This window comes from Clinocottus analis, unplaced genomic scaffold (assembly GCF_023055335.1).
Source record: "Clinocottus analis isolate CAN_PGR_092001 unplaced genomic scaffold, fCliAna1.0.p SCAF_8, whole genome shotgun sequence".
Lineage (NCBI taxonomy): Eukaryota > Metazoa > Chordata > Actinopteri > Perciformes > Cottidae > Clinocottus > Clinocottus analis.
Genome location: NW_027176240.1, coordinates 4806292 through 4829142, shown reverse-complemented (window position 1 = coordinate 4829142; position 22851 = coordinate 4806292). Strand labels below are relative to the sequence as shown.

At 42.8% G+C, this 22851-nt stretch overlaps 1 protein-coding gene across 3 annotated transcripts in view; it reads left to right on the top strand.

Annotated features, from left to right (window-relative positions):
• The window catches only part of LOC137779644 (inactive phospholipase D5-like), a 60040-nt gene that overhangs the window by 28555 nt on the left and 8634 nt on the right, over window positions 1-22851 (top strand). For all 3 annotated transcript variants that reach the window (XM_068567736.1, XM_068567737.1, XM_068567739.1), the window contains 4 exons: window positions 14874-15010; window positions 20871-21057; window positions 22357-22465; window positions 22723-22850. In XM_068567736.1, the coding sequence (XP_068423837.1) occupies window positions 14874-15010; window positions 20871-21057; window positions 22357-22465; window positions 22723-22850 (561 nt within the window). The remainder of the gene's footprint in view (window positions 1-14873; window positions 15011-20870; window positions 21058-22356; window positions 22466-22722; window position 22851) is intronic.

Sequence of the window (22851 nt, the reverse complement as noted above, 5' to 3'; positions counted from 1 at the left end):
AGTGGCCCAAAAAAGAACAGTTATTGCAGGTTTAATTATGTTTTTCCATAATTACAGCTTGTTAGGCATCAGGCAAAATAAAATGCATCTGTAAGAGTTCACGTCAGTTGAGTTTTAGTATCAAAAATGAAACGATGGTGATGTTTCTTTCCATCTTTTTCACATACAGCGACGCAGACAACATAGAGAGGACGCTTATGGGATACATACTTAAACTCTACTGTGAACAGCGCAGACGCTGAAAGGGACAAAAGAAAACTCCCGACAGTTTTTTTTCCTCATTCTTATGGCTGACGTGGCATTCAAGGAAAGATAAGTCTTTCCACCATTTCCAACCCACTCAATACTACATTTATATATATATATAAATATAAATCCTTACATTGTCAGAGCTGACAAAGACATTCTTAAGCTTGTGTGTGTGTGTGTGTGTGTTACGTAACTAAGCGCTCCCAGCTTAAAGACTTGACCAGGTTGACTGAATGAACTGAGGGTTGATTGGTCATCACGGTCAGCAGGGCTCTCATGTCATTTTAATGCAGGGACGATAATTGACTTATTGATTTTCAGAGCCCAGCAAGGATCAATGAGAACAGATGTTTTGCAGAGAGGGAAGAGAGAGAGGGAGGGGTCGAAAGATAGCCGCTAAGATTCAGTTGCGACATCTTTTTTTTAAAATTCTTTTTTGGCTCAATTCTGGAATGAGGATTATTATTTTCGCGACAATATGTTGAAATCTCTGAACAGTTGGTGTTTTGTTCTCAACAGATTTTAATTTCTCATTAATTTAAGCAAATTACACGTGTGTGTGTGTGTGTGTGTGTGTGTGTGCAAAGAAGGGCAATTGTTTACAGCTTGCGTAATACTTGCAGATGGCTCGTCGATCAGAATGAAATCCATCGCCGTCATTCTCTTTACATCATTCTTTCCATCGAGCCTTCACATGCAAAATAATCCATTCGAAATCTGTGTGTATTTCATAATTATCTATACGACACGTGTGTTTTAAGCACCTTTTCACCAGGAAAAAGCGGCAAAGTGATTGAGAAAAATTGTAATTATCGACAGACCACATGAATTCTTGAGATTTCACTGCTGCAGTCGCGAGATTGATAAAAAAGACTGCAGATAAAAGAGGATCTTCAAGTCCTTGCTGCACAGCCAGCTGCGGTGTAGGAACAAAGGTACAAGGACTTCTTGTGACAGCTTTTGTGCGATTGTGCAACACATTCATGGCGAATTAAAGGTCACTCAGACTCAATGGGTTTCTTCTGACAAAAAAAAAAGGGTAAAGTGCCATCATTTGAGCTTTAAAGCAATTAAAAAAGTTATAAAATAAGAGAAGAGGTTTTTTAACGAGTCCAAGAAAGTAAAGCACACCGTTTGTCATACCGCCTACAACAGTGCAGCAGTCTGCTTTGTTATAGTTTAAGCTGCTAATGCAGAAGCAGAGTCCACTATGAAAGAAGCGTGACGTTTACAATGTTTATAGAAGAAATAAGAAGGTTTCCAATCAGGGTCTGAAACATGTCCGTGGTAAGTTGATGATGAATAGCATAGACATGTTCTTTTACGTCTGTTTTCTGTTTCCCCTTAACCACTGATGCTTAAAGGTAGAAACGTCTGAGGGGCCCATTGACGCTCGCAAAACGCTCTTAGCTATTCTTAGCCACGCAGCACGCGTTTGCACAAGTTGAAACACACGTTTTAAATGCTGAAATGCCATCGCCGTGTCTTTAAATGTCACAAATAGCATACATTAAACTGACTGAAGCCCCACACGGCTGGTATTCTGTCTTCAGAGCGTTAAACAAATCAATAGAAGTCTGGTTTTCACGTGAACAACACAAAAGACAGCACGCTACGTGCGCTGTCTTTTTTTTTCTTCTTCTTTCCTATGAGACATGACCTTAAATTCATCATCTTGTCATGTTTTGATCCCCCACTTCATGAATCTCTCTCATGACTTCTTGCCCCTCCTTCTCTATCCGACCTGTCTGCATTCCCATCTCTCACACACACACACACACACACACACACACTGGCAGCGTTTTAGGAGTGTGTTTCAGCTCTCGCAGGTCGGCTTCAAGGCCGGCGCTGCCGTTCGTCTTCAGAGAGGGACACTGGCCTTTCTCCGTAAAGTTATTGCAGGAACCGGGAACAAAAGGTCAGGGGAAAGTCACAGTGTGGCGAGGGAGGCGCAGACTGCACCTGACCGGCCTCCAGAAGATGATGCATAGGTGGTTGCTTTCCGTGTCTGAATGCCAGTATATGTTCTTCATGTCGTCAGTCAAGTATTCGTACATTAGGTGGATAATCTGACGCGCGTGAAGATGAATGTAAACCGTAAGTAGGCCATCGCTGAGTTTCTAAGTTTCACACCCACTGCGCGACCATTAATCACTTCTGATTGGCTCGACTATCCAGCGGCAGAGAACGGCTTCTCACCAGGAACCAATCAGTTCTCGTGTTCTCAGGACGGACAGGGCAATCAGTCAAAATCCCCTCAGACAACAACTACCTCTCCGTCGACCAGGATGTATGCTGCGACCGGCGCGCCGATGCCATTGAAAAAACGTAAATTACAGTTTTCGGAGCGTTTTTTTTTTCCATGCACAAATTACACAGATGAGCTGCGCACGCTTCTGCATCTGCAGCCTCCCCTTGTGAAAACATGACAGAGCGGATGAAGCTCGCCGACGCTTGATTTCAGCAGGCCCTCCGAACATTGCGATGGGCTCACCGAGAGTGGAATAGATGCAGGGATGGAGGTAGAGGGATGGAATGACCAGATTGAGAGCACAGCTACCAGTTGACCAGGCGTTGATGAGCTTAAGTACGAGGGCGCGAGACTGTCAGAGTAAATCTGGGAGAGATCGCAGCTGCCGGAGACCCGACGAGCTCCGACTCGCTCGTCTGCCACACCCACCGCCTTGAGAAGTGATGGATGACCTCGCCTTCAGTTTCAACAGAGGAATAGGTGCTGTCATTGACACAGAAGCGGTTCAATTTAGATTAACTTTCTTTATAAGTCTCGCTGGTACATGAACGCGGGGGGAGAAAACAGTTTCAACATGCCAGCAGACATTTGTCACATAAATGAAATGAAGGGACAGAGAAAGATTGTATCCTGGATGATATGTAACAGTGTCAACACCGAGAAATATAATTAGAATGTGTTTGTTGTGTGTGGAAACCCGCAGCACATGAATCAGAGTGACAATATAAAAAGAATATGCAGTTAATTTGATTGAAATGACTAAATAGCACATTTTAGGCTAACTTACAGTAAAGCTGCTCCAATCAATATCTTTATATTAAGAAGGGACATGAGTCAGTGTAATGAGAAAGGAGTTCCTGTGGCGAGCCGACAGAGAATTATGTGCCGACTCGTCATTTCCCAGCAGGCAGCTGTTTCAGCGGGTTTCCGCTCATTGATTAACGGTCTGGTTCACAACTTTATCGCGACGTAATAGATCATTTTGATACTACAGGTGAATAGGAATTACACGTTGACTAACAATGAAACTCCTCCTGTTGATTAATAACACTAAGACGTGTTTTTTTTTTGGTATTACAGGCTTTCTGAAAAAAAAAAAAAGGTTTTATTTTAAATATGTGCAAATACATTTCCAAAGCAGAGATCTGAAGATCGGATAAAGCCAGGTTCGAAGTAGTTTGTTCATTTTGTAAATGTGAAAATATTGCAACTACGGGTTAGCGATCGTGCAAAAAGGTGTTAAAAAAAAAAAAAAAAAAAAAAAAGCAATTGTTTTCTTACGCATCCATAATATGCATGTTTCAGAATTAGCGTTTGGCATGACAAATTAAAGTCATTTGTTCGTAGTACTTACTGCAGAAAAGATCTCTTCCCTTAAACATTCAACCTTCAAGGACCGCATGAGAGCACCACCACCCCCCTTGTTAGAGAGCTCACAGTATCGAGGTTCATCTCCGCTCTGATTATACGATGTAGAAGAGAGAGATTAAAGAAGAGAGGTACTGCTGCGATGTGATTGCATTCACACAGATTTATAATTATTAGCATGAGTATAAGGCACCTTGGAAACAAGAACATCGGCAGAGAGAACAGACGCAATTATTGTGTGGTTTTGTCTAAGAATTACGGGATTTTTGTTGTATTGAGTTTCAGCTACAAAATGTGGTGACTGACACACTTCAACATGTGCGATAGTTTGTGCCATCACACACATGTTTCTTCTCTTCAGTATTGCAGCTCCTACCCTCCTTCCTGTGTGAGCTCCTGTCTTAAAGATGGATGTCGTTCCTGTTCTACTGATTCGCTCCAGTGACGGTGTGTGGATTCAGACTGAAAGTGAAAAAGACAGATTTTGGGGATTACGCCAGGTCATGTTTCTGTTAGCAAAATGCTTTTCATTACTCTTAGCTGTGTAGAGATGAAGTGTAAATGTTTGTTCACATTTACCACAAACACATCCTATAAGGACTTTCTATAAGAAGAGTGATGACACATGAGCTTTTGACCATCGGAGCATCCATAGAAAATATCCCAAAGAAAACCATTTGCCCATAATAATAATCCAATCATCCATTTGTATGCCTTGTAGGAAGAAGGTCACCTGGACCCTTGAATGTTTTTTAACCACATCTGAGATCGCCAGGTAAAAGACAGCACAACAATACGACGATGAATGTTCATTCAAAGTCAATTTAAGTTAATGGGCGGAAGAAAGAAGTCCATACAGGTTGTGAACAGTAACTTCCTGGTATCTTGTTGTCACTGTGAGGTTGACAGAACCGAGCTAGCTGCTAAGCTAAGGGTTCATATGTTGCGTGCTGAGTACGAGGGTACCATTGACCTTCCTTCTGGCCTTTTGGAAAAATAGCGAAAGATATTTAATTATTTTAAATCATGTTATTGGAATGTAATACTACAGATTCAGTCAAGTCAAACCTAACAACTCCACCATAAGCTGTCCAATAACACAACGGCAGGCTGAATGAAATAAAACAAAGGTTTAGAAAAGAGTTAGTACAGCGGCTGTCACTGCTCTGAGATAACCTTTCCTGTAATTACACTGGGGTTATTGTAACATATACACCAGTTAAATATTTATGACTACAAAGGTTTCTAGGGAGAGTTTCTGTTACAGTTCTCAACACAGAAGTGAGACTGGACAGAGCTGTCAAACAGACTGATTGTGGAAAAATCTTCAAAGACATGTTGGTCTGGGCCTCCAGCCATTACAGACCGGGCGCCAAGAATCTCGTCATCCATTTCTTTCTTTTATTTGACCAGTGGCGTCAAACTCAGATTATCTCTCCTTTTTAAGATTAACCAGGGATGGAAAAAGGGCCCTCAGCCAGCCAGCTACTGCTCTGTGTAATTCAAAGTGAACTGGATTTGCTTTGTAGTCGGGGTTTTTTTAAAACTCTAAAACACCAAATTGGGTTTGAACTTTGCGCAGCGCTTATCCTAACTCGAACCCTCGTGACCGTGGCTGCAGATAATCTTCATTACCATAGTCTCTCTTTCTGTCAAGGTGAGCCCCTGATCATGAAGTCACTCCCTTATAAAGCTGCTGTGATCATGTGCTCGAGTCAGAGCGGATCTGTTTGACTGCTCATCGGGCCGTGGGCACTCGGAGCCCTGCGTTCACTCCGGAGACCCCGAGCAGACAGTCGGTGGGATGAACTGAGAGCACCGGGTGTCTCTGGAGAGGCGCACTATGTCACTTTCCATCAGGCGGGGAGCAAGCAGCTGCTCACACGGTGGCGAGCCGTGACGGCGCACTGCCATTCCTTAGACAGTGAGACACACTGTGATGCTCTTCTGTCTTCCATTAAGTGCAGTTTGGTTCACACGGTAGTGACACCGGCTCATTTTTTGGCGAACAAACGGTTGCGATATGGCATCAGAAGAAAGAAAATCTGCAAGAAACCAAACAGACGTACTGTCTTTTGTATTATGCAGGTGACAGCAGGTGACCGTGCTTCAGTCATGAAGCAATGTCGGAGCGTGAGATGTCTTTGAAACTGCAGACTAAAATATTGCACAAAAGGATCGAAGTCACGCATCTAAAATATGCCTCATTTTCCAATGCAGATTTGCCCTAAAACCTCTGATGCGAATCAATAATAGCTAACAGCTTCCAGACATCCTGCTAGGATAAGCTAAGCTATGCTAACCACCTGGTGGCATAACTTTCAGGTGAATACAAGCAACAGGCGAATGCACAAACACAGACAAAAGCAGGCAGAGAGGATCAGTTTTTTTTTGTTTTTTTTAAAACAGTCACAAGGGAAAACAACAGGAATGAGCAGAAATACACACCAGAGGCAGACATTGTAAGAATAATATTGACCATGCAGCTTTGCGAGTGGTATCCATCCTCACAGTTGTATTTGTATACCTATAGAGGCGTGTAAATTAAAAGAGTTGACTGAGAGCATTTCAAATAGCAGGGATGGGACCCAAATGTTCCCAAATGGCCAATTCATATAATCTGCCTTTACAAAATCCTCTGCTAGCAAAACCACCCTTCATTTACATGTGAACTGAAGCTCACACATCTGCAGAAATCTTCCAAATGGTACCTTTCTTATGAGAAGATGTTGTGCTCGCAGATTCTTTATTCAAGTTGCCAGTGATAGAGGACTTAATACACTGAACAGGAATAGTTTGAGCATATTCTGTTCTCTCCTTTCATTTGTGATGCGGGGAATGATAAGGTGAGAGGGAATCCAGTTGAAAAGAGAACATAGACACAGCACACAGAGTCTGGCAACAAACAGAATAATGACGAGCTTGCGGTTATGAAATCTGACTCAACTCATTACAGATGAGAGATGTCAGGCGTGAGAGAGGAGACAATTCTTTAGAAATGAACCGCATTCGAAGCATTTGGCTTCAAGCTTTTAGACACACACACACACACACACACACACACACACACACACACACACACACACACACACACACACACACACACACACGCAAACTTGCCTCCTCAGCACTTACGTGGACAGCATGTCATGACACTGATATTGCTCTCTTTCTGTCACTCATTCTGCACCGCTGGCATTCAAAGGCTACGTAAATACACTACACACAGACACACAAACACTCACAGTTTAGCAATTGATTAACTGCACGTGTGTGTGTGTGTGTGTGTGTAGGTGTAAATGCCAGAAGCAGCCTGTAATGAACCTCCGTTACCCCCACGAGTCTCGGGCACAAACACAAAGGGCAACGCGCTTCTGAATAGCTTTTATTTATGTCAGCTGTACGGTCTTGGCACGCACACACACACACACACACACACACACACACACACACACACACACACACACACACACACACACACACACACCAGCTGAGGCTGATTACACCTCATCCCGGCACTTGTTCTCTGAACCACACCCACTTCCCTCCGTCGCTGAGACCAAGCCCCGCCCACCTGCCGTACAGCCTTATTAGAAAAAAACACTGTGCAATTTATTTGTTGATTGTTCTATATTTATTACACACTCATTATAAAGATAGAGTGACATTGAATGAGACATCTTCATATCTAAAGTTCTAAGCCCAAAGTCCGTTAATGTATGAGCCGGCAGCGTGACGCCAGATCATCATCTGACAAAATTGGAATTGATATAATGTGTATGTTAAAATAAAAGCCAGCTGAAAACGCTTCATATGAATCCTCTTTGCTGCAATGCTTATTGTGCTCGGATGCACTTGGCTTGGTCGTGTTTCAGCCCTTTAACTTCATGTGAGTGTTGCTTGATTGTGATAAATTAGTTGATGGTGAAACTTGGTGCAGATGCCAAGACTGCAGTAACACAGGCAGCTCTGAGATGTAAGAGTGGAGTGTGTGAGTGTGTGTTTCATCATCTTTTTCCTCTGAAACCCGCAGATCCCCGCTATGAAGCGCAGACATGTGGAATTGCATGACGACACCTTCAGTTGAAGGGCCATGAGGGTGTGTTTTGTGTGTGTGTGTGTGTGTGTGAAGCTGGTTAAGATCAGCAGCAGTCTGAACTTCATACATCACCTAAAATCATCTCTACAGTCCTAATCCATAGATACACACAGCAGTATGCTGGACGGTGTCCAGGTAATATGGGAAATGAACACTCATGGCATGTTTAATGCCTGCACACAACCGGCTGCTCTGAGCTGCAGCCCCACATGAATAGCATTACTTTTTGTTTATTTAATACTAACGTCAGCATAGTGTAATATTGTGTATGGTTGGAATAATAATGTGTTCATTTCTATACACTGCATTAACATGTCTATCAGTTCACCCCCACTGTGAATCACACCAACACATGAACACATTCTGCAAGCTTTAATGGAAGTTAATGCAGGAAAATATTCATGTGGGTGAAGTGTAATGTGACCAAACCTGTCGGCTACATTATAATTTATTTATTGATACTCATCAGCAATGCAAGTATGGCAGCAGATAGTCAACTCTAGTCAATATTTTTTTTAACCCTTAGATGCACGGGTGACTGGACCCTAAACTCCATAAGTGGGTCAAAAATGACCCATATTAGAACCAATGGGTTTTTATGCCATTTTTGTAATTTTTGACCCACTTATGGAAGCTTGGGTTAGTAATACAAAAGCTACAATTTCTTAAAATGTAAAAAAGGTAAGTTAAAAATGTAAATGGCATTATATCCAAAACAGGTTTTTTGAGGAATACCAAAAATAGGAAATGATGAACAATTTTTTATGACGAAGATATTTCACGAAAACAACCTCAGCGGGTGATTTTTGACTCACTTCTGCATCTAAGGGTTAAAAGCCCAATATCACAAATCACACATCAAGGGGCTTTAGCATCAGGGGAAAAAATAATCCCTTCAAAAAAACACTTTAAATGTGAAAAAAGGAAGAACAGCAAACAGATCTCGCTCCCATGATGGACAGGCATGAGATGTTGTGTGCACAGAATAGTTCAACGACAGCACGGACACAAGCACTGTGATTGGTCAGCGTGGTCTGATGTTGATAGTGAAGACAACAACGTGACTGTAACTGTGACATTGATTCATCCCTGTATCCATAATTGGAAAGTACTGGTCTGATCCTCAACATGGACAACAAGCTATAAGAGATCAACCTCATCAATACAACAGAGTGCACATGTGATCAGTTTCGCCTCCTCGTCTCTCCAGAGCCTCCAAACAGTGTTGATCAGATGGAAAATGAACCTTCTTGGTGGCCATTAAACAGTAATAAATGTTTTTGGATGATTTGGGTTGATTGTTGTTTTTTCAAGCCTTTATTGTGTGACTTGTGCCAGTAGGTCTTGTGTTGTTTTTAGTTAGTTTGTTAGAAGACTAATATAGTTTGATTTGATATCAACAAATGTCTCGAGGCAAACCAAAGACACACAGCACACACTATAGATGTCTCGTGTAGCATTTCGCTCTGTTTGTAGAGATGCTTTTAAAAGATAAACGTCCACCAGTGGGACTCCTGAATGGCGTAAAGCAACAAGCCGACAAAGAAGCTGTTGTTCTCTCGATGGCCGGACGCCAATTTCTGACAATCTGACAACTGCTGCCGACGTTGTGGATAGGTGAAAGGTTTTCCTCCATCAAGAGACGGTTGTAACCGTGCTAGAAATATCTTACCGGCACGTCACATCATCTGTGTTTGGCTCGCGATCCGCAGGATTAATCTCTGTGGGTGTTTTTCTTTGTATCCTGTATATTCACACGAGGCCGAGATGCAGTCGTCATCTCTTTAATGGTCATTTTTAGACACTAAATGTGACAGAAGGGTATTAACCAAACAGTGCTCATATGAATAGTATGAAACAATTAAACAACATGTTCAACAGACATATAATTAAATTTCTTCATCCACTTGTATGACGAGGAACAACCTTGACCCGAGTCTCTCTCACAGCTTGACAACACGTCTCTGTATCTGCAACCCATTCATCAATGTCGCTCCACGAAGCTCATCAACAGTTCATTAACAATTTATGAACTGTTTCCTATCAACAAGGTGAGGAAAAAAAAACTGCCTTCCCTTGCAGGATGAGTTTTTTCTTCTTCTTTTAGAGCACCGTGCTCATCACAAATGTGATTACACTCTGAATGGATGCAGCAAAGACGAGGAATGATGTTGACAAGAAGGCAGCGGCACCAAGAGGGGTTGCCAATATACACTCAAGAGTCCAGACAGTCCAGTGACACGTACAATGTTATATCTAAAGCCTTTAGTTAACCGCAATGAACACACTCCTCAATTAAAAAAAGAGAAGCAGCAACTTGAAAGTTGGATTATCCAGTCTGAGCATCAGTGCGGTAATATAATCTATCCCTTTCTCTCTCTCTCTCTTTTCTCTTCTCTTGTGCACGGATGGAAACTGTCTGCACCAAAAGCAACCGTCTCTTCAAACGCCTGCCAAAAAACTCATCCTGTCACCATGGCGATCTTGTGTTCTGCCCGACCTCCTAGCGTCCACCAAACATCTGCCGCGCCCCGAGTGCTCATGAGACAAATTAGACCGGGATCCGTTGCTCATTGTTTGTCGGCGTGACGCAAACTTGTCTTCCCCCTCCGAGCAGCACGGATCCTCGTTCTGTCTCGGCAAAGAGGAAACACTCGTAAGAGGATAATTGGGCCGCTGACACTTTTCCCATGGTGCACTGGGAAGAAAGCAATTGCGCGTCTCTGTAGGTGCACTCGAGATTTTCTTGAGTGTGTTGCAAACGCTGTGTGGGCAAATTGTAGTTTCCTTCTCGCTGTGTTGCGACACGGCGGCACAACGAACCGGGGAAAAAGAAGGACTGCCATTTTTTTACAGCCTGTTCTCAAACTACGTCGCCGACAGCAGAAAGTGTTACCTCTCACTCGGAGATGAGTCGGATGTGCCAATCCTGAAAAAAAGACAGCGAAAGAGGCCGACGGAGAGGCTTGACAGAGAGAAGGCCTCTGTTTAAAAGTTCTGCCTCCGATCCGAGGATATAAACATCCGCCCACTCTGGCCTGGCTTTCACTTCTGTCTGCGTGTGAGACAGAAACAGTGACGGTGGATTTGTTTTTGTGGATGTGTGTGTGTGTGTGTGTGTTTGGCACCGTGCCAACCATCTTGCACAGCCATTTTTAGATGGACTTTGGGGAGCTTTTTAAATCAGCCGTCGAGCATGCTCACTAAATCATGTTATTTATGACTCTCTCTGGAGGCTATCTTTGCTTCTGATAGAAGACTCTAATTATATGGCATACAGTGCTGTAATTAACTGTACCTGTTAAAAGCCAAAATGCCTCTCGAAGGCACAGACACATAAAAAAAAAGAGCAGAAATTGCTATATGTTGGCGAAAAAGAGAGTTATTGATGAAACTCAGTGGTGGGCCGTTTGAGCCTTCTAAGCCTAAACAGAATCACAAAGTTATAGCTATTTTATAATACTAGATGTAATTATAATTGTTGTCCCTATCAGCTCATTTTCTCATTGCACAGATCCTGTCTTCCTCTGTTGCTCTGCCTTCAGCCTTCAGCCTTCAGCCTTTAGCACTGCTTTTCAGGGCAGCAGGCTTTCATCCAATCAGATTTTTTTCTCTCCGAAGCAAAGCAGTTTAAGTGAGTCAGAGCATTATCATAGCAGCAGCAGCAGCAGTTAGCGCTTTTAGCACCGTTAGCCGGGACTCGCCAGCTCAGGTGTAGCCATAGTGAGAGCTTTTGAGAGGCACTCGAAACACTCAGAATCTCGTATTATGCACCTTTTTAAAGGTGCGTTCACCTAAATTACAAAAAGAAACGTGCCCCGAGTGGGATCAAGCCACGCAGATGGTTTAACCTCCTTGTGTGCTGAGATTTCTGCCACTAGCTTAGCAGAAAATAATGACACGCAACTGTAGTAGCCTATACTTTCTTTCCCTTTCCATGGCTATTTCATTTCAACAGAGTCTTTTTATTCCTAAACAGTTGCTGTGAGGCTCACTACATCCTGCAACTGTAGGTGCATTGATCCCTATAGCTCTGCTCCAGTGTCAGGTAACACCGCCCCGAGTGAACACTTTCTGTATACATACCTGCCATGATGCACATACACAGCTGTTCACATGTGAATGCAGGGGAAGCGTGCAGCGCTGGAGTCTATCCTGCAGGTAGACCTTCATCTGTTATGGGGTTGTACGTCCGTTATCGGGGCCGGCAGATGAGTGACAGATTTGATTTAACATCCATTTGGCCTGCGAGTGTTGCTGAGCGTGCTTTCGTTAAGTGCCTGTGGCTCTTTGAGGTTCAGTAAAGATGAATGTTTCTTTTTTTTTTTCCTTCCTTCACCTGCATTTTTCCACTTAGGAGGTCACGCCTTTAACCTTCGTGCTGTTGACGCCCTTTTGAGACCCGGAGGAATCAAGAGAGAAGGAGCCGGTTGATCAGACGCCGGCCGCCCAAGAAATAGAAAACACTTTTCCTCGTGTCAGACATCCGCTGAGGCTAATGGTTGTGAGGATGAGAGTGTGAAGTCTCTTCGGCCCACTGAGGGACGCTCCATTGACTGGCTGGTAGATTAGTTTAAATCCCACATGGGAACCAATGGTCAGGAGGGTCTTTCGCTGCAATAAACACAATAAAATAAGCGGGGCTTCGCGTGTGTGTGCGGCTGTCGGAGGTCGATGGAGTGCGATGTGAGATTTGTCTCTCAGGATAATGAGCGGAGTCTGGCTGGCCGTGCTAATGATCCGCCGTGCTCCAGGGTAATTAGTTGTGGCTCTTCTGGAAGGTTTCAGAGGGATCGGGATACATTTGTTATTGCTTCACAAACAGTTGATCTCTGGCACAGATTGAAAGCGCGAGTGAGGATGAAATAGATAGTGCGACAGCATTGTCTTGTTGACTTTCAGATGTGAATGTAAAATGTTCCTGAAATAGGAACAAGAGGGTGTGTTGTTACCTAAACAATGTGAAAGCTTCTATCTTTACACTGCTGGAATAATAACGACAGTATCAGGTAGCAATCAATACACAGAACTCAATTGTTCACATGTCATGGAAGGACAAACACGGGTGCATTTAATAAAAATAATGATTGATTTCCCTTTATTCCCTTTATGCATTTTGTTTTTCACCGTAACTTTGGTTGTTCCACCATCCACCATTCATGCTACGGACGATAGTAACTGTAAAGAAGTTAACGTTGATGCTGTCCTGGTGGAGGACTATGAAAGTGTTCTAAAACAACAACAAAAATACGCTCTCAAATAAAAAAAAAATGCTCTCAAAACTAAAATTTGCTCTCAAAAAAAGAAATTTGCTCTAAAAAAATGCTAAAAAAAAACCCTCAAAACTAAAATTTGTTCTCCCAAAAAAAATTAAATAAATAAATCTCATGGAAAAAAGAGCTAAAAAAAATGCTCTCAAAACTAAAAAAAAAAAAAAAATCTCTCTCAAAAAAATAACCTGCGCTCTCAAAAAACCCCTCTTTTTTTGTTCTTTTTGCGAGAAAAAATTTTTTTAAGAGCATTTTTTTTTATTTTTTGAATTGAGAGCAAAGATCTGAAGATAATTTACTTGCAGACAAGACATTTGCTGGGGTACAAAAGACACAACCCGACCCTCATAGGAGACACAGTTGCATGGTGAAAGCGAGGCTTATAAGGAACCGGTCCAAACACGGATCACGTCGTCTTTACATCGTGCCATCAACATTTACTTCATAATGATGAATGCAAAACAACTTGCCTATGGACACTTATCTTCTGAGATGCTGCTGCTCCTTTACTGTTATGACAATCAACATGCACAGCCTGCTTTTAAAAGCACTTGTCACACAAAAATGTATATACAATGAATGTGCAACATGGCGAGGGACAGTTATTGAAATGAATCCGCAAAGTCAAACTTTGTGCGAATGTGCAAAGCGCTGTTGGACAACATATTTCATTTGTTTTCCCCTCAATCTGCTCATTAACTGCAGGATTATTAATGTTGTTGTGGTTCGGCTCAAAGCACTTGGTGAAGTCAGAGAAAGATTGTGGTCTTGGTTAAATAATCAAAAGGTCAACACTGATTCCAAAACCTGTTTATTTTATACATTTTCAAAACCACAACCTAAAGTGTCCCACAACTGCTGTGTGGTACAACAATATATTATTATATTGATTGGCAAATTGTTGCCGGTGACCATATTTGCTGCCGGCAATTACATTGCCTTCAAAACCTATTAGACAAAACACATTAGCCGTGCTTACACGAGGCTTCCAGGACACGGGGTTGGTAGAAAAACCATCTGTTCGACTCTCAGTTGGTGTCATACAGCAAATTAGATCTGAAGATGTGTCAAACTAAACCTCCTAATGGGTTTATCCAAAAGGAAAATAACCATAACATGGTTTACCAGATAACAAGGGTAATACTTTACTTCCTGCAGCTTCTGACGCGCATACATTTGAAGTGGTTTCATGTATTTTCACATCCTCGTTCCCTCTATCAAACATGCTGGCCCTGACTTCCTTCTCAACCATATGGGAGCATTTGGACTGAATATGTCATTTTAATGTCTGTTTCTGTATCGATCGCTTTCTTTTCATATTGCTCTTTTTCCTCTGTCTCCCTCCCTGCTTGCTATACTCTCTTCCTTCCTCTTTACTTTCTCGTCTCATGTTCTCTACATGAGAGCCTGAACTTGCAAGGTCATACGTAGACATGCATGTTTGTTTTGAATTCCCCTCGATATCATGTTATGACCTGCTGAGCTGTGCATTAAATCCGACGTTGTATCGGCCGGAGCCGCCAACTAATGGGAGCCAAGGTTGTGGCACTTTGGCCTTGTTTTTACAGTAGTGATGAAGAGGAGGAAACACACCTTGCAAATCAATGTGCTTCTCTCCCTCTTTCTCTTTTTGCAGTCTCAGCAGAAGTGCATCGTGATCTTTGCCTTGGTGTGCTGCTTCGCCGTACTGGTGGTGCTCATTTTCTCCGCGGTGGACATTTGGGGCGAAGATGAAGACGGGATCACGGAGGAGAACTGCAGCAGGAACTGCAGGTGAGGAGCAGCAGAACCGCACGTGCGGCTCTGGACGACGTTTGTGGCTCGCAAACACCTCGTCACAACTCACGACCTGTGACTTTTTGTCTTATTTGTGCAGATTCAGTAGGCGAAAAAGCTCGAAAAAGCGCGAAAATTCTTCAGAGTTTATTTATAGGAGCTACAATGTGTTGATCAAAGCTAAGGTATTGCAATATACTTGCCTTGACCTAGAACCTTAAGCTGTAAACTCTTTCCAACAGCTTCCATCGCTATGGACAGGTTTTTAGCTCCAGTTTCGAACCATGAATCAATCCCAGTCCCTGTTGCGATCCTGCAGGTCTAACCCACTGGCTAAAGATATAAACTGCAGTGTAATGTCTGCAAACCTCACGGCATGACTTGCATTCATTTAGAGAAAGTGTACTGTTGCCTAAAAGTAAAAAATATCCCATGCCAAGTAGCACCAATAGACGAAAACAAATCTGCGTAGCCTCGAAATGCATCTCTCGCTGCGCTGAAATGATTACCTGCACTTCTGAGAGATACTTTATACCAGACCTGAAGCAATTTCCCTCCTATTTAAGGTTTAAGAATATGGATTCCAGGAAAGTAGGCCTGAACACCGTTGCATTTCTTGGTGGTCCAGAGTGAAACTGGCTGATCAGCAAGTCATTTTCTCTGATACAGCAATTCCTGCTCTCTACTTCCTTTACTGGTTCCCCTCCATTAGACTCTCCCAATTTGCCATTCAAACTCCAATTACTTCCCCCCTCTGCCTCCTTTCTTCTGTCTGTGTCCATCCCTTTTTTCCCCCGAAGTCAAGCCATTTAACAACCTTTCAGAGAACTCTATCAGGCATCCTTCTCTTCCACTTAAGGCTGAAAGTGTAATCCAAACGCGTGAAGCTGAATAGGACTCCTCTCCCGCTGCGAAGGACCCCTAAAAGGAGGAGGGGGAGAGAATGAGAGATAAATACGAGGCTGAGGGAGGGCTGATGGGTGGAAAAGCAGTGGGTATCATCAGGGGTTGAAATGAGTGAAAGATGAACAGATTCATCAGCTGTTATCTGCAGCCGAACACGTTTTATAATCGTGTGCAGTCTTTTTTTTTTTTCCAGGTGTGCCCTGTTACTTACAACCCAAAAGCTTAATAATGAACTTTTCCTGCGACGTGCATCGTTGGAACGACCTATGACGCGTGTGCAAGTGTAACATAATTGATGGTTTCGTAAAGTATTTTCTCTCAGAGCGAGCCCCAGTCCAAAATAGCAAAATGATAGATTACCAAGACTGACACTTTCATAATGAGGTGCACTGAGGCTCGCTCATGCTCACTTAAATTCCAAAAGGTGCTTGTAATTCATCAAAGGAATGCTAGTTCAAGCTCTTTTCACTTATATTCACGCGATGAAACTTCAAAATCATCACTATTTCTTCTCAGCAATCTAAATACAGCAGACATCTACGTCGCCTTGTTTTGCATCTATTAAAAAAAAAAAATTGTGAGCCTTTTAGCCGCCTCAAGGATGACTCAGCATCACTGGTTGTGATGTTGTATGTCTCACACAGCTGGTTTGTTATGCAAATTTCCCTTTAATCGACTTCTTTTCTGCATGATAAACGATGCTAATGGGACAGGAGACCTGGCGTGAGTTGCCGCTAATGTGCATCTGCATTAGAAAAATACAAATTTCATGTCTTTGTCTGTACACTCAAACACATAATTCATGTGATTCATATTATTCCAGCTCTGATTGCAGTAAAACATGATTCCTCTTAACATCAGTGTGTGTTGTTTGGATATTGGAGCAAAGAGGGAGCAGCTTAAACCTTCTCGTCTGATGTCTCCCTGATGTACATGAGTAATTGCCTGGCATCCGACGGCCGATAAGTAGGTTAGTATCGAGTTACAGTTGGCTCGTGGAAGGGCCGAAACAACAGAGAACCAGACGTCTTGCATCCCCAAAATGTTGTTCAGCTTTATGTACCCTCCGACAATCGGCTTCTTCGAGACACTACATCGACAGTAGATTTCATTTTTTAGATTTTAATCTGGCAACATGTAGCTTTGTCCTTTTCTGGGGTACCTGCTCTGTATGAAGCTATACATGGCTTAGCTTGAGCTAACGAAGACTCAACAATTCTAATTTTCAGGGGATTATACACTATATAAATACTATAATCCCTCATGCCAATAGATCCCTGTAAATGTGTGAAAACTGTTCCTTTAACCGAGACACAACTGACCGAGGTAAAGGTAGCTTAGCGTTAGCGTCTCTGAGGCTCAGCGGCCTGTATGTGGAACAGTAACGTTTACAGTGAGCTCTATTTAGTGGTGGCAAAGTATTGGCCAGGGAAAACCCAATCAACCCAATCTGTTGTGACAGACATGAAACAACATGATACATTAAGCTCCATTAATTTCCATAAAACACTTCATGGGAGGATCATGGCTAAAGAAACATTTGTTTAAGTGGCTCATGTTTCAGCTAATTAATTCAAATCTGCATATCAAGTGAGCGACAGTGTTCTGGCTGTAACCGATGACACATTGCACGTGACATTTAACCACCTTTTTAAAATGAGCCGCATGCAGGGAGCAGAGCAGCGGCGGCGTCTGTGATATCCATATTAATGCGCTGGCTGCTGTACACCCAGAGCTCAGGGCAGCTCCTGAGAGGGAGGATGATTTATATCAGATGTCAGGGACTGACAGCGGCTCGGCTCACGCCGTCACTCGCTGCGGCCGCAACATATGGCATCATCAGCGTTTACATGTGTAATTGGCATATTTTACATGCAGCATCCCAACAGGGGAGTTTATTTGTTCAACATTTAACCCCGACAGGTCTGGATTGATGTGAAAAATAGTTTTATATTCTGCTTTTTTTTAATAAAATATCAGGGCACACCTACAATCTCGTGAAGATGTTAATCTTTTTTATTCTCTCTCTCTCTTTCTCTGTCTGTCTGTCTCTCTCTCACACTCTCTCTCTGTCTCTCTCTTTCTCTCTGTCTATCTGTCTATCTCTCTTTTTCTGTATCTCTCTGTCTTAATCTCTCTCTCTCTCTCATATGTATGCACACACACACACACACACACACACACACACACACACACGCACGCACACAAAACTCAAAGTTTACGCCACTTAGGCACCGGCTGCTGTGGATGAATCACGCCTGTGGCGGGTTGCAAAGGGACCGGCGGTGGGCATGGCAGACGCATAAATCGATGAAGCTCCTGCATGCAGAGGCGACTGTCCCTCTCTTGCTTTTCTCCACTTTGAAGACCAAAGCCTGTGCGCCTGTTTCAACGACTCAGAAGCACCATCCATCATACCTCCTCGGTCATTACAGTACAGGCTGAGAGGATGTCTTTCAAAATAAGATTACCTCTCCTTCTCTTCCCTCTCTTTTCCATCCACGCCTGTTTGTCCTCATTGTGAAGTGTTTACTGTCGCTGTCCCAGTTTCTCTGCCGTCTTCACAACAGAGCGGACTCTCCGCTGTGTGTGTGATGATGGGACCGTTAATCTTCTTTATAATTGCATCACGGCCCGCTGCGTTGGTTCGTTTGTGCCTCAGCGACACACGAGCCAACTTTACTGGAGTTTCTACCACAACTTCATGGAGCATGTTGACTGTCATCTGGATGAGGAGAGAGCAGCATGTTATGAACACAGAGGAGGTGTGAGTCCTACAGTTTGACCTTTTGGCCACTTTCCAACACCTGACTTAGCTTCTCTTTGGCCAGGGGAGACATTTTCAAGCTGTGAGCTGGCAACTGGCTACTCAATGGGATGCAAGTACATTATCACCTGCAGCACATGTCACCAGTGTGCCCTTGAGCGAAGCGCCTGATAGACAGTGAGCTGTCACAGGTCAGCTGAACCTGCGCTCCGAACCGGGCCGAGTGCTAGGATCCGACAGCAAAAACATGACAACAAGGCATGATAAACCCTTGTCCCTCCAATTATTGGCTGTAGATAAAAAGTGGACCAGCCATCTTGAACTTTGGTCGTCGCCATCTTAAGATATGCCCATTAAGATATGTTTAGACCACAAACCAAATAAGTAAAAAAAGACGTGAAACCAGCCTTTGAAACCATAAACTAATGTGTTTTAATGTGTATCATCAAGTAGAAGTTGAGTTATTTTCTCATGAACTGTGAAAAGCAGCTGAAGACATTTATTTTCACTCCTGCACCAACACTTGAACTTACAGTTTTAAATACGCAATTTAATAACTTACCAAAACATTTGGTTCCCCTAGAGGAATAATCAACACACAATGCACAACAAAAACCTCCACTATACAAGCTCATTGGTATAATATTAACAATGGATCAAATGACAATGACATTTTTTTTTGGACTGCAACTATTTTGTTTTAATTCACTCTCGTTCCTCTTATTCAGACTTGATTCTGGCAGCAGCAAGCAACAGTTTTCAGAGAAAAGTCACTCAAAAAACCTGCTGCACACTGCCTGACCAGCACTAACCTGCCTACCAACAAAGTTAGCAACTATAGCTGGTGAACCTAGTGGAGCATTAGGCAACTAAAGAGTCCTTAAGGAGGTGGAGGAGACTAAAAAAGAGCAAAAAGGAGAATGAATATTGGCCCAGGTGTTGCTGGGTATTCTGGTGGAGGCAACTGGTTTAGTGTATGAACATTTTAAGGTGATGATACGTTAATGTTGTGTTTATTCAGAGAGATTTGACACCTAACTTCATGCTCCAAGGAGCTATTTGAAAATGGATCACCTCACGACAAATTGAGTTAAGTCTCGTGCAGAAGTCGTTCTGAGAAACGTTATCCACCATTGAGCTGCATCATTTGTATCCGAGTCCGCTCTCAGAGAACAACCTCTGCCCATTTCAATTTCTCTCATGAATTCTTGTTGGCAGAAATCGATGTCTAAACCAGATACAGAGAGCATGTGTGCGCATCGGAGCTTGATGATAGGCCGGTTCTGTGCGGCTGCCGATCCAGAGCTGCCACAGCTAATTCAGTCTGTTGACTCCGGCGCTAATGCCCCTGTCGCTTTCAGGCATGCTGGAGGGGTAAAATGTGAACTGGAGATACATTAGCTGAGTCATGGTTGGCCAGATACATGGACGATGAACCTTTGCAGAAAGTGCAGGGATATTCACAGTGATATACACAAAACAGTATAATAAAAAACGGCTAAATTGCTTCACATCAATATACTTTTCAATTTGGTGGGACAGTTTCATGATGAACAAAAATATCTGCCTGCAATGCTACTACAATCCCCTGATTCCCTCACACGGATTGATATTGCCTCCGTATATGAATAAATTATGCTTGCTGTTGTATTGCATACTGCATCAGAGTGCTGATGGCTACATGAATGCACTGAGTGATAGCTTGGGGAGTAGTGTATATGAGAAACCAACAAGAATACAGCCAAAATGACTCACTTATTCCTGACGAGGTGTAATTGAATCTGCATTGCTGACAGCTCAACCTTCAATTATTCCCATCCCTTGCCTGAAGAAACCTGTACAATATTTAATGAAGCTTGGTGGAATCAAAGGGCATGTGTGGTCTAGGACTCGTAATAACTCTCATTAAGCTAACGATCCAGAGGAAGGGTCCTGTTAGCTAATTTGTCAGTAGTATGACAGAAGGAATATAACCTCATATTAGTGGCACCCGATCTCGTAATAATTCTGCTGCTAAAGCAAACAGATAATTGCTTTGTGAAAGAACACAACCCTCATATTCATTTCCTCAGCAGTTTTCCATTAGCAGGTCTCCGTGGGTCAGTCTAATGATGTTCTTTTTGTAAAAAAAAAAAAAAAAAAAGTTTTTAATTGACTCGTTCTTTCTTTGTTATTTTCCTTCAGAGTGGTGCTCGTGGAGAACATCCCAGAAGACGTCTCCTTCTTAGACAACGAGACATCAAATCTCCCTCTCTTAGTGGGGTTGTACAACTTACTGGACCGAGCGATCCGGGTCGTGGAGATAGTTTCCCCGCTGTGGCTCCTCAACTCCTCCGATTATGAATCCAGCTTCCAGCCTGCTGCCAGACAGGTGAAACCAGAGCAAGATGATTTTTTTTTTGTTGTATTTTTTCTCTATCTCTTCTTCATGTCTTTGCCTCCTCTATATAATAAACAACGGTAGAATAGGTATAGGACCCTTGACACAAAAAAAATCACTTTTTCAGTGCTTGTGGTGGGTACAGTATGTATGAAAGCCTATTTCTGCCACAAAAAAAATAAGTAGGACCAATTCTAAAAAATAAAAAATAGGACCAAAACAAAAAAAAATTAAAAATTAGGACCAAAAAAAATATGACCAATAAAAAAATAAAAAGGACCCCAAAAAAAAAAAAATTTGGAAAAATTAAAAAAAAGTCGAAAATGAATTGACTTTCTTTCTTTTTTTTTCGTTGACTTGAAAAAAGGGTCGATTAATTTTTTTTTTGTCCTAATTCTTTTTTTTTTTTGTGGTCCTAATTTCTATTTTTTATTAGTGGCGGAAATGGGCTTCCATAAGTATGTGCCTATGCCAACCAAAGATCTCCGAAATATTACAACCCACCCAGTCAGAAGAAATGGAAACATGGTATACTGTAAGTGAACCGACACAAATGATCGTCAGAGCATAAAATCAATAACTGTCCCTGTAGAATAGCTCACTGGTAAAACACTAGTCTGGGCTATTTTCAGGCTGCTCAAAATTAGATGTTCGTTTTGGGTTTGAACTGGACGTGTGTTATTGACTGTTGCCTGGGGGTTGGCGCGGCTGTGCATGCGTGCACACACACACACACACACACACACACACACACACACAAACACCCACAGAGAGAGATCCGTTTGAAAGAATAGAGCACGTCAGGAGTAATGAAAGCCTGACGCTGTTGATTGGAAAGTAATAGGTCCTTTCCATGGCCATCGGGGCACAGGGGAGCTAATGGCCCTTCAGCCTCCAGCTCTCTGCAAAAGAGCTGCCAAAAAAAAAAGACAACTCATCTGGAGGGAGGCTGGACCGGAAAATTGAATACACTGTAATGGTAAAGTCACACGATGCGGCGGTGGAGATATCAGTAGCGGGCATGTGCACTGCGCATCTCTTTATATACGTTTGTGTCCAATTATTGTGAACATCAGTTGAGTGAATTGACATAAATAAAGACATCATAATCACTGGTTATGTGTGACCCCGCATGGAGAAGAATCACCATCGGCCCTGCAGACTTGATCAAAAGTTTAGCTGATGTTAACTTTTATCTGTCACATACAAAGGTTTTTTAAAAAAGTACAATTGGGACACACAGCATGAATTTCACGTGACGGCAGATGTTTTGCCCTGTGTTTCCCACAGGGCAGGGCTCTGCTGTCCAGGCTGCAAGGGCTGAAAGCGAAAGGAATCCAGCTGAAGATCTCCAGCGGGATGATCGACTCCACTGAGCTGGAGCTGCTCGCCAAACACAGTGAGCTCCTCCCCCTCTCACTGTGTCTGTGTTCAAACACGACAGCTTCCTCTTCCTGTTTGTCCTGTAAATCCCTATCTCTTTCCATCTCTCCCTTCATCTTTTGTGTTTCATTTCCTTGTTGAACATTGTTTGTCTGAGGTCAGATCTCTCTTCATCCTTCTCCTGGTCTCACACGTAACTTCCTGTGTTTCAGTCTCTCTCCGTCTTTAACTTTCACTCCGTTTGTCTGTTTCTCTCTCGCCCTCTAATTCTAGATGCTGAAGTCCACTACGTGAACACGACGGCGCTGATCAACGGCCACCTCCAGTCCTCCTTCTGGGTGGTTGACAGGAGACACTTCTACTTCGGCAGCGCCAGCATGGACTGGAGATCACTTGCCACAG